This window comes from Lemur catta, chromosome 14 (assembly GCF_020740605.2).
Source record: "Lemur catta isolate mLemCat1 chromosome 14, mLemCat1.pri, whole genome shotgun sequence".
NCBI lineage: Eukaryota > Metazoa > Chordata > Mammalia > Primates > Lemuridae > Lemur > Lemur catta.
Window position 1 is genome coordinate 12610327 of NC_059141.1, and position 12545 is coordinate 12622871.

At 30.2% G+C, this 12545-nt stretch overlaps 1 protein-coding gene across 1 annotated transcript in view; it reads right to left on the minus strand.

Annotated features, from left to right (window-relative positions):
* The window catches only part of ATRNL1 (attractin like 1), a 541384-nt gene that overhangs the window by 325001 nt on the left and 203838 nt on the right, over positions 1 to 12545 (minus strand). The window contains exons 22-24 of the mRNA XM_045568085.1: positions 8896 to 8990; positions 6852 to 6930; positions 4328 to 4485 (exon numbers count right to left, since the gene is read on the minus strand). Coding sequence (XP_045424041.1) covers positions 4328 to 4485; positions 6852 to 6930; positions 8896 to 8990 — 332 coding nt within the window. The remainder of the gene's footprint in view (positions 1 to 4327; positions 4486 to 6851; positions 6931 to 8895; positions 8991 to 12545) is intronic.

A 12545-nucleotide genomic window follows, 5' to 3' on the forward strand; every position in this document is an offset into this window, starting at 1 on the left:
TGAAGTCACAAATAAATATAACATAAAACTAAAAAAATAAAATGAAGTATATAAGCAATTGCACTAAATGTGAACAGACTCAATCACAATTGAAACACAAATATGTTTACAGTATATTAAAAGGTATAATTCAGCTTTATGTTTTTAACAGAAAACACATCTACAACAATGACACATTTTTACTGAAAATATAAAGTATTGTAAAATGATATCATAGCCACTTAAAAACTACAACAACAACAACAAAGTGTATAGGATAACATTAATAGCACAGTGAAATTCAGAGTCAAAACCTGGTCAAATAAAACATGGGGACAAAGAAGATATTACAATAATAAACCTATATGCACCAAAAACATAGTCCAAATAAGTAAAATCACAATTTCTGGAGATACAAGAAGAATTTGATAATGGCAAAATTATGGAAGAAATTATTAATAAGCATATTTATTTCAGAACTTATATCTATTCAGTTATTTAAATCATGAAAAAATACTCAAAGAAATATTGATTAATCAAGTTCTGTTCTAGTTGCTGGTGACACCATTGTGAATTTAAAAAAAGTTCCTGTTCTTTTGGAGTTTGCTGTCTAATAGCAGGAGAGCGAAAATAACCAAATAAACGCATAAGTGTATATCATAATTTTTACAGTGATAAGTGTTTTCAGGAAAACAAAGAGATGATATAAAATAGAAGAATTGTGGCTAATTTGGATCAGGTGGATATAGATGGTCTCACTATAGAGGTGAAATATGAGCTGATATCCAAATAATAAGAAGCTTAAAATCACACAAAGTTCTGCTGATAGAGGATTACCAGGTATAAAGATGATGCTTGGGCTACACATGTTTGAGGGAAGTCACAGAGCTGGAGTATTGTGAGCAAGGGACAGACTAGTTGAAAATAAATTCAGATTAGCAAGCAGAAACCAAGTCACCTAGGTCCTTAGACAAGATAGAAGGTTTGAAATATATTATAAGGGCAACGGGAACCTATGGAAGGTTTTGAGCTATGGAGTGATATGATCTAAGATGTTTTCAGCTGTTTCTTTTTCTCAAAAGAAGATATACAAATTGCCAACAAGTATAATAATAAAAATGTTTAAAATCACAAACCATCAGAAAAATGTTAGAACTAATAAACTCAGTCAAGTTGTAGGATACAAAATCAACATACAAAAAGCACTGCAATTCACACATTAACAATGAAGTATCCAAAACAGAAATTAAGTAAACAATCACATTTACAATTAAAAATACTTAAAAGAATAAATTTAACCAAAGAAGTGAAGATTTATACCTGGAAAACTATAAAACATTGATGAAAGAAATTGAAGATGCCAAAAATAAATGGAAAGATATCCTATATTCATGGATTGGAAGAATTAGTATTATTAAAATGTCCATACTACCAAAAGTGTTCTACAGATTCAATGTAATTCAGATCAAAATTCCAATGATATTTTTCACAAGAATAGGGAAAAAAAATCTAAAATTCAAATAAAACCACAAAAGACACCAAATAGCCAAAAGAATCTTGAGAAAAAGGAACAATGCTGGAGGCATCATACTTTCTGATATCAAACTATATTACAAAGCTGTGATAATCAAAACAGTATAGTGATGGTACAAAAATAGATATCAATGGAGCAGAATATAGACCCCAGAAATAAACCCACACATAAAGGTCAACTGATCTTTGACTCAGATGCCAGGAATAAACAATGAGGAAGAGATAGTATATTCAATAAAATATATTTGGAAAACCAGATATCCACATGCAGAAGATAAAACTGGATTTGTGTTTTATATCATATATAAAAATCAACTCAAAATGGATTAACTATTTAAATATAAGAACTGAAACTAGAGAAAATATAGGGAATAAGCTCCTTGACATTGGTCTTATCAATAATTTTTTTGGATACAGTACCAAAGCACAGGCAAGAAAAGCAAAAATGAACAGATGGGACTGCATCAAACTAAAAAGCTTCTGCACAGCAAAGGAAATAATCAACAAAATGAAAATGCAACCTACAGCATGGAAGAAAATATTTGCAAACTACCTATTGAATAAGGGGTTAACATCCAAACTATATAAGGAAATCATAGAACTCAATAACTAAAAAACAACCCAATTAAAAAATTTGCAAAGGACCTAAATAGACATTTCTCCAAAGACATGCAAATGGCCAACAGGCATATAAAATGGTACTCAGCATCACTAACTGTCAAAGAAATGCAAATTAAAACCACAAAGAGATATCACCTAACAACTGTTAGGATAGTTATTATCAAAAATATAAGAGATAAAAATTGTTGGAATGGATTTGGAGCAAAGAGAACCCTTGCACACCATCTGTGAAAATGTAAATTGTTAGAGTCATTATGGGAAACAGTGTGGAGGTTCCTCCAAAAATTAAAAATAAAACTACCAATGATCCAGCAATCTCACTACTAGGTATATATTAGGAGGAAATGAAATCAGTATCTCAGAGATATGTATACTCTTGTGCTCTTTTCAGCATTATTCCCAATAGCTAAGATATGGAAACAAGCTAAGTGTCCATGGATAGATGAATGCATTAAAAATTATGATACTCTCTCACACACACACACACACACACACACACAATGGAATACTTTTCAACCTTAAAAAAAGAAAATTTTGCCATTGTGACAACATGGATAAACCTGAAGGACATATGGTAAGTAAATAAATCCGTAACAGAAAGACAAATACTACACATCATTTATATGTGTAATCTAAAAAAGTTGAACTTATTGAAACAGAGTAGAATAGTGGTTTTTAGGATTTAAAATCTCAATTAAAATAATTTTACTACTTCAAGTATAATAATTGAAAATTTATTATATTCCTATAAATACATATATGCTTTAATATAATATATTCCTTAAGACAAATGTAATGATTTTAATAAAGAATAAGAATTAGGCTCTACATATCTTGACTATACCAATTATTTTCCACATTGTATTATTTTGGGGGAGTGGAGTAGTTCAACCTCATTACACAAATTTTGATTTGGCTTACAGAAGAGATTACTAATATGTCCTCAAAAGGAAATACAATTTAGAAAGTTAATTTCTAACCATTAAATACTCATGAACATTATAAAGTAACTATGTAATGGTTTAAAAATAAAATATAATTAGATAACCAAGAAATAAAAGATAGAAAACAATTAAAAATATAAGAATCATATCAATTTTAGTTACTATTTACTAAGGTCTATAGATGAGGCCATTTTTCCTTCAATCATAATTTGAATAAAACAAGTACAATCTGATGAATATTTCTATATGGATCTTAGGAAATAAAATTATATATCTGCAATATCAAACTTTTTAAATCCTATATGGAAATATTTCCGACATTTTTCTGACTGTATCAGGATCTAAATCAATCACACTGCACTGAAGAAATAAATGTCTTAAATTAATTTCCATATCAAAGTTTACTGAGTAGTAATTTATACTAATACTTCTTAATCAGTTAAGTAATTACTTTAATTTAGGTGTTAAATCAACCTTACAAACAAGAAGAAAAATTGTTTCCAGTAAAAATGATTTTAAAAATCACTCACTCTTCCCACAAATGATCATATAGCAATTAATATAAATAAAACTTGCAAACACTTCTAGTCACAGAGCATAAGCTGTAATTTATTAATTTAAGGGGAAGGTATAATTTACGAATTATAATTTTAAAACATAAAAGTCTTGAACAGGGGTTGGCACATATATGCTATTCAAATACCTCATGTAAATTCAATCTAATCAATCAGTCATAAAGAAACAAATAAATGAGCAAATCCCAGCATCTCAACACATAGGCTTTTCTTTCATGAAAGCATAAATTAATAACATAAACCTTGACTACTTCAAGATAGAATGAACTCAATTGCTTTCTTAAAAAAATCTGAAGTCTTCAGCAGCCTATTATTAACCATAAAAAAAGAAACATACAACATATATACAAGATAGGATTAGAAATCAATGATGAGAGGTAGTGGGACTTAAAGAAGTAACTTAAATTTTACTAATCCTAAATTATTAAAGATTTAATTATGTTCATATATACTAAAGCAAAAATAATATTACTAAAACAGCAAATAATTTCAAATGGAGTTGTAAGAAAAGACAGTCATTATCACAGACATTCATAACCTTTTTTAATCAAGAGTTAATACATGTATTATTCAAGTCAACAAATGCATATATACCATCACTTTGGACAAAAACAGGATTCTTTTTGTAATGAAAATACTCAATGGTCATTAGGAGTAAATACTCTTTACACTTACCTGTATTTTAATAGGCCAGGAAAAGTTGCTGACATACACATAGAATGTAATGTTAGGATTGCTTCTGAAGTTAAATTTTTCATAGGAAAAACTATCTCTGTATTCCTTTATATTAGTCTTGGAAATTATAGGAATCTCCTCCCCAGATATTGTTCCAGCTAAAATGTAAATAATGACAAATTTAAATAATTCATATTAAGAAACATATCTTTATGAACTTAAAAATACTACATTTAGTTTAGTTTTTTAATAATTGCTCTTATAAAAATGTAATTATCAAAATATACTTATATTTACAATTTTAAATGAAAAATAAAGAAAAAGTTTGCAATATAATGGAAATAGAATTAGCATAAAATTATTTTTAATAATACTACTGTGTACTAGGCACTGGCTTAGAGACTTTATATTCTTTTCTATAATAATAACAATTCTATCCCAGAGGTGTTAGTTACCATGTCTACTTTTCAAATTAGAACCTGAGCCTCAGAAAGATTAAAGCATTTGCCCCAAGTTTTTAGCTACCAAGCAGAAACTCCTTTGAACTCAAGTACATATTGCCCTGGAAACTGAGCTCTTCTTTCTACTTGCTACTTCACAGAGCATCTAAAAACAAATCAGATCTTATTTTCATGTGTCTCAATCCAATTAAAAGATGGAAAAGAAATCAATTTATTTGTCTTACCACAAATTGAACCATTACTACTTTAAATAAATCAGGTGGAGGTCATAATTTAAAACATGAACTAAATGCTCAATTAGTTAAACACATATTGGGCACACAATAAATATTTAATGAAGTTAAACAAATGGAAAAAAGCATTTCCAACAATCTTACCAAGACCTCCACTTTAATAAACAGTAAAAATAATTAGAATTAGTATACTGAGGCCAGAAGGGGTGGCTCATGCCTGTAAACCTAGCACTCTGGAAGGCTGAGGAGAGAGGATAGCTTGAGGTCAGGAGTTCAAGTACAGTCTGAGCAAGAGTAAGACCTAGTCTCTACTAAAAATAGAAAAAATTAGTCAGGCGTGGTGGTGTGCACCTGTAGTCCCAGCTACTCAGGAGGCTGAGGCAGGAGGATTGCTTGAGCCCAGGAGGTTGAGGTTGCTGTGAACTAGGCTGACACCACAGCACTCTAGCCCGGGCAACAGAATGAGACTCTGTCTCAAAAAACAAAAAACAAAACAAAACAAAACAAACAAACAAAAAGACGTTCTGAATATTAAAAAAAGAATCTGACCTTAAAATATTATAAATTAATTTAAATAAAATATAAAAAATAAAATAAAATAAATTTAAAAATTTAGAAGAATTAGTTTACTGAGTAACTGAATTAATTTTTTAGTGACCACCTATTCCAAAATTATCTTATATGCTTTTTTTAAATGCAGATTCAATGACCCTATCTCCCAAACTGATAAATCAAAATTTCTGAGATTTGGTTCTGAAAATTTGAAAAAGTGTGTGATCTTTTGCGTATTAAAATTACTGTTCAAAAGTAATTAGAAATGTTTTATATAGAAATGTATATTTTTTGCAGATACATTTTAAAACTCTTGTAGGGTTTTTTATTGGTCACAAATAAATTTCAAATTAGTAGGGCAAGTTATCATGATTTTTTAATTAATGATACAGCACCAATAATTTATTATATGTTTGGTACTATATTACAAAATATCTGTATATTTGCCTGAACTTCTCATATTTCACATGTAATAGAGGTTCTGGAATAGCAAAAGATCTCTTAATCCTTGAATTCTATGTATCCATGATTCTACATTAAAATAGTATGACTTAATTCTCAGAGATAAAACAAACTTACAAATCCATAAATTTTCTATATAACAAAACAATATCTAGCACATTCATGAGAGTATACATTTTATATAGAAAATGAAAAGCAATAGATTTTACAAAGACATAAGTATAAAAATCATACATTTCCATAACTCAACATAAAGATTTGAATTCAGTTATATTTTTAAAAAGTCAATAATTCCAATTTATTAACATTATGGAAGACACTATGTACAGGATTTTTAGCCACTCTTAGCACTAAAGCTGACAAGAAAGGCTATATTTCTAGGTTTGAAAATAATAGATAAGTTGTTACTTTTATCAGCATGCACAGAAGAATTCTATTATTTTGTATAAATATTAAGGTTAACAATTAAACTTATAGCTTCAATAGTGAATGAAGTAATTAAAATCTCAGTCTCTTTAGTCAGTAAAGAAGTTATCTATCTTAATTAACATCTCAGCATTTCATATCACTGCCATTTTAAAAAATTTAGTGTATAATATTAGTTCTCCACCTAATTTTAACTGAATAAAGGAGAAAGTTAACAAAGTAATGAAGTTTTATCCATTTTTCTGCTTTTTGTTTTTATCAACAGCACCAAGATTATGGCATATGATATTTTTAAAATTTCATTTATTTAGTTAACAGCAAAAGGTCATATTAGAACAACTTCCAGATAGGAACACAAGTGAAAGAGACATAACATCAAAATTTTTTTACCTGTTGAACCAACTGACCATGTAATATTCAGATTAAAGTTGTTTGATGCATTAATTGATATATCCAAATTTTTGTTCGACTACCAAGAAAGAAAAGATTAAAGTTAAAAAATACAAATTACACTAGATAGATATGATTTAGTCTACTTATTTATGTCCACATTATATTTCTTAATCTATATATTTTATAAATATTCAATTATAGGTACATGCCATTTATACTTACATTTTAATGAAAAAATGTACAATAAATTCAAAGGTAGATTTAAATTTCTCATTTATCTTCTCTTTTTAATTTGGCCTTTTGCATATAAGCCACAGGCTACTGTAATTTAATATTTTTATTTTTATTCTCTTTGGTTACTTGTAACTAATATTTAAATGATATGGGTTTGGATTAGTCCAAAATAATTTTATAGCAATATAAGATTGTTTTATTGAAAGACTTCTTGTTAGGTGCAAACATATTTTCTAGTGGAAAAATGCTTTAAATACATAAAGTAAAACTTTCAGGGAAAAACAATGAACCTACTCTGGTGAAAAGAGCAAATCACATTATTTAAACAGCTAAACAAAGGAACACTGAAGAATTTAATATGATGTCATTAAACCTGCTTTTTGTCATTCATTAATAGAGTACAGACTTCATTTTATTTCAGGGAAACAAATGTCTGGGAGATTTCGTTAAATGTTATTCGTTATTTTCTTACTCCAAGAGGTGAGGAACAGAAAGTAGGAATGATTGTATTTAAAAACTATGTGCAAAGGCAAAGAATGATAGTCATATTGAAGAAACCGGGAGGGGTGGGGGAGAAAAAAAAAAGAAAAAACCTAGCTTCAGACCTTTAGTGTTTCTGCTTTGTTTTAAATATACAAAGAGCTGTAGAAAAATCTATACCGCTAAGCAAGACCTGGCTACTGAGTAACAGAGAGAAAGAGAGAGAAGGGAATATTAATTCCTTGGTATTACTATTTTTTTCTAATTATGATGAAGCAGGTAAGCCAATAGAAAATATATCCCCAATATTCTGAGTGGCTCTTAGGAGAAAAATATGCAAGCAATCAAATTCCCCATTTTTGACATAACAGTCTACGAGGGAAAGTGACTGAGGGATATGGCCCTTCTGTGATTATATAGCAGTAGAAAGGAGCACCATAAAAAGTCAAAGGTTCCTGGATGATGTGTGACTGAGGCTTAGTGTACATCCCATTTGAATGATGTACAATAAGCCCCCATCTTATACCTCCAAATAATAGCCACTCTTTTTTTTAATTTCAGAATATCACGGGGGTACAAATGGTTAGGTTACATATATTGCCTTTCCTCCGCCCAAGTCAGAGCTACAAGCCTGTCCACCCCCCAGACAGTGCGCAACGCTCTTAATGATTTCCCTACATGGAGGACAGCTTAGCCTCCATGAGGAACTATTAACAGTGTTCCAAATCCATCAAATGATATTCTCCTCACAGTTTCCTAAAAGCAAATATGATTTCAAGAAGAATGATAATCTTGAAAGCGTATGGAAAATAAAATTTGTTATAATAAGGTTTAATGATTGTCATAAATATTTTTCAGGGTTGTACTCATTCATATTGCAGAGATAGCATCTGAGAATTTGAAGTAATCAAAGAAAAATAAACCCATAGAATTTAAATATATACCGTAAGTCAGAAAGATACTACATTATCCATCATAGACACAAGTTAGCATGTGTTGAATTCATGGGCTTTATTTTTAAATAAGCATACTCTGAGTTGAAATGTGTAATTATAAGCATAAATTCTTTTATAAGAATATATACAGAGAAATTATGTATAATCTAAATTATAGGACTTTGCAAAATATGACATATCAAACTAAAAAATTCTCTGAGTCACAAGGATACCTAAGTTTTGTGAAAAGAAAGAATTAATAAAATTTGTCTTTTCTGCAAAAGCCCTACAACAATTCTGAGAAGTGAAAAATCACAATAAAAGATGACAGAAAAGTTGTATCCATTGAAACTAGTATAATTACACCGTAAAAGATAATGATCTCTCCTCACCTGTTCTGGGTTTGCTATAAAGTTTATGGCAGTGTGGTGGCGATCATCTTCCTGTAATAAGCTGAAGGTAAACTGATAGTCAATCAAAAGGCTGTCTGTGGGGAACAAAAAAAGTAGAATCCTGATACGTACTTTAAAAAACTGTCTGAAAAACAAAAGTTAGGTGAAAATATATTGCACGTTAGTATTGAAAATGATTATCAATAAATACTAATGGCCTATTCAATACTAGCAAAATATAAATATTTGTCATCAAAAAAATGCACAACATATATATGGAAGAAGTCCTAATTCTTTAAAAATGATATTTATTAATTCTGCTATTATAAAAATGCTAAAAAATGGAAATTCTGGAAACTGTACAAAGGAGAATAAAATATTAGTTATCCATGTTCATATAACTAGAGAGAAATACTGTTAACATTTCAGTGTATTTTATTCCTGTTAAAATTCTGTAGATATAAAGACAGACATTTTCATAAAACTTCGTAACTTTCATAAATCAAAATTCTTTGAAAACATGAACTTTAATGGCTAAATATTTCATCATACACTGTAATGCATTTACTTTTTTGTTTTCTATTGTGGGCACTTATACTTTTAGTGATTTTAAAATAATTCTGTGGTAAACATTATTCTACACATGTGACCTTTATTCACATTGATATTAATAAAAGGAATTCAGAGGAAATTCATTTTTAATTTTATCTATACACAATGCTGAAACTAAGATGAAACATTTAAATGCTGTAGTTCATGAGTGGTTATGCATGATACATGAGGGTGAAACATTGCTCATAATGTTAAACTGCTACCTTTATAAAAATATTTTAAATTATTTTAAATAAATAGAGATGACTTTTATCTTTTGGATACATACCTTTCATGTTATGCCCTCAGCCATTAAAAACTATTAATATAAAATGTAAAGATGGGATTACTATAACTGGATTTATTGTAAAAACTAGCAAGGCATCATTCATGTTGCTTACTTGTGTACTTTATAAGGTCTTCCTTATATATATTTTTGTATAATTTAGTAAGGCAACATTTTCTCTTTCTAAGAATTTATAGGCACCCTGACAGTGAGAATTATGCAAGAGGTCATATTTCCAATTTTCATCTGACTACCAAAAATGCAAAGAAAAATTCAATGTGCTAGTCTTATTCTAGCCACTGGAGATGGATATAACAATAAAAGATAAAAATCTCTGTCCTCATGCAACTTATATTCTATTGGATGGACATAAGAAATTAATAATTTAAGTTTATAGCATATCAGATGATGATAAGTCTTCTGGAGAATAATAACCCAGTGAAAGAAGAGAGAAATTGTTGTCAGAGTAGGAGTATGCTTGTAATTTTGGAAGGAACATTTAAAGATCAAAGATAGTAAGAGAAAAATGTATTCTAGGCATAGAGAACAAGTACAAAAACCTCAAAGCCAAGAACAAAGTTTCACTGTGATTCTCCTAGAGGCCCTGGCAACAGTGCAGGCAAGAGGAGATGGAGGCTAGCGTAAGAGCAGTGAAGGTCTTGAGAAATGGTCAGATACAGGCGATGTATTTGGAAGGTAACAGAAAACAGGATTAGCTATATAAATGGATGTAGCCTTTGAAAGAAAGAAAAGCAAAGGGGTTTTTTGTTTGTTTGTTTGTTTGTTTTTGTCCTAAGACCAAGCGAAAGTCATTTACTGAGATGGAGATTCGGTTTTATTGTGGTGGGAGTTGGGGGAATAATTAGGAGCCTAGTTTTAAAGATGTTAAGTTTGAGAAACGTATCAAATAACTAGATGCTTAGTCAAGCTCAGGAGCATGCGTAGTAGGTAACAACTTGTAAATCATGAGCATTTAAATGAGATTTAAAGCCACGAAGGCAGGAAATCACCTTTGTAGATAGGTGAAAACCCTGAAGTATACCCTGAAGTATACCAATGTTAAATGATCATCCTGAGGAAAAAACAGCAAAGGAGACTGGGAAGGGGCAAACTCAGACATAAGAAGGAACCCAAAATTTAGTGTTATGTAAATATTGTGTTTAAAAGAGTAGCAGTAATAGTCAAATGCAGCTAGCAGAGTTTCAGAAGAAGGGCTGCAAACTTGAGAAAAGATAATATCTACTTAGAATGAAGGAAAAATATCAGTAAGGAAAAGCAACCCCTTCAAAACTATTTTCACAAATTCGTCTGTACAAGTATCTTTATTTTTTTCAGGATTGAAACTTAGCATTAAGAAGTCAGGAGTGTACGGCCTTTCGGAGGGAGGGACTGGGTGACTTAGGACACCTGAGCAATCCTGAGTAAAGACTGCAATGCCCCAGATCTAGGGACATTTTTCTGCCTTTATAGACTCCAGCCTTTGCCACAAACAACCCCCACCAACTCCTTGACCAGGCATTCATGCTTGACTTCTCTCTTCTTATTTTTTCTTATTTACTGGAGTTGAAAGTACCAGACCAGTACAATGTATCCTGTGTGTGGTAATAATCAATCCTAATGTCAGCTGGGCTAAAAAATGTAAGGCTGAATCCTAGAACAAAATTAGCAGGAGTATTGCTCAATTCAAGTGATAAGAGTACAGTTCAGTGAATGTGAATTACTACAAATTGAAGAAAGAAAATCTAGACTTCTACATAAAATATTTCCTTTTAAAGTTGTTTAGAATGAAAGTCTTCTAGAAGCCAACTACACAATTTTCCACTTAACCAGGAGATTATATATTTCTCCCCAGAATTTAAAAAATAATGTTGGTGTATTCTTAAGGGATTACAAAGGAATAATTACCTGGCAACTTAAAACATGTAACTGAATGCTGAAATATGCTCTGAACTTCCTAAGTAGGCTATAGGACATAAAACATTAAAATTTAAAGTATGTCTCAAAAGTTTATGTAAATATACATAATTTGGAAAGTAAGTTTTCATGCTGCATTAATGAACCACTCTATTACAATATAAAGAGATGTCATGATTGACAATAAATCAATTCAAATAATTTTTTTACTTATTTGATAAATACAAAGAAATGACAAAGTAAAAGGAGGAATAAGTATGATCAAGACAGGTAAGAGAGCTTCATATTTAGATTGCAGAAGTAGCATGTTTTTATGCTAATTGGAAACATATTAGTAGGAAAGAAAAACTGATGAGACAGGAGAGGAAGGAGAACTTTTAGAGCTATCTCCTCAGGTAGGTAAATGGTGATGAGATCTAGTGCAAAAAAGTACAAAGATTAGGTATACTCAAGAGTGCAGACAGGAAATCACATTATGTGTAGAGTAGGTTAGAAGTGCGGTGGTGGGGATTATATAGGAGCTGTCTTGATTTTTTCTATTTTTCTCAATAAAATTGGAAAGGCAATCAGCTGAAAATGAAAATGGGGGGATGTGAGGAGAGAGGAAAGACATAAAACAGTCATCGAAAAGAGGGAAAGTAAAGAGACTAGGGAAATATAGTTATGAGACAAGTTAGTATGAATCTGAAGTGAGATTGGTTAGCATAATTTGATATTTTTCTATAGCTGAGTGTTCAGAACAAGCTGAGAATTCAATTTATCTTGTATTAGAGTATTGTCAAGTATAGAGGATGAAGTAAAGGAAGGGCAAGGATTTGAGGATATATGCATAAGATAATATTATCTATAATACTAGTTC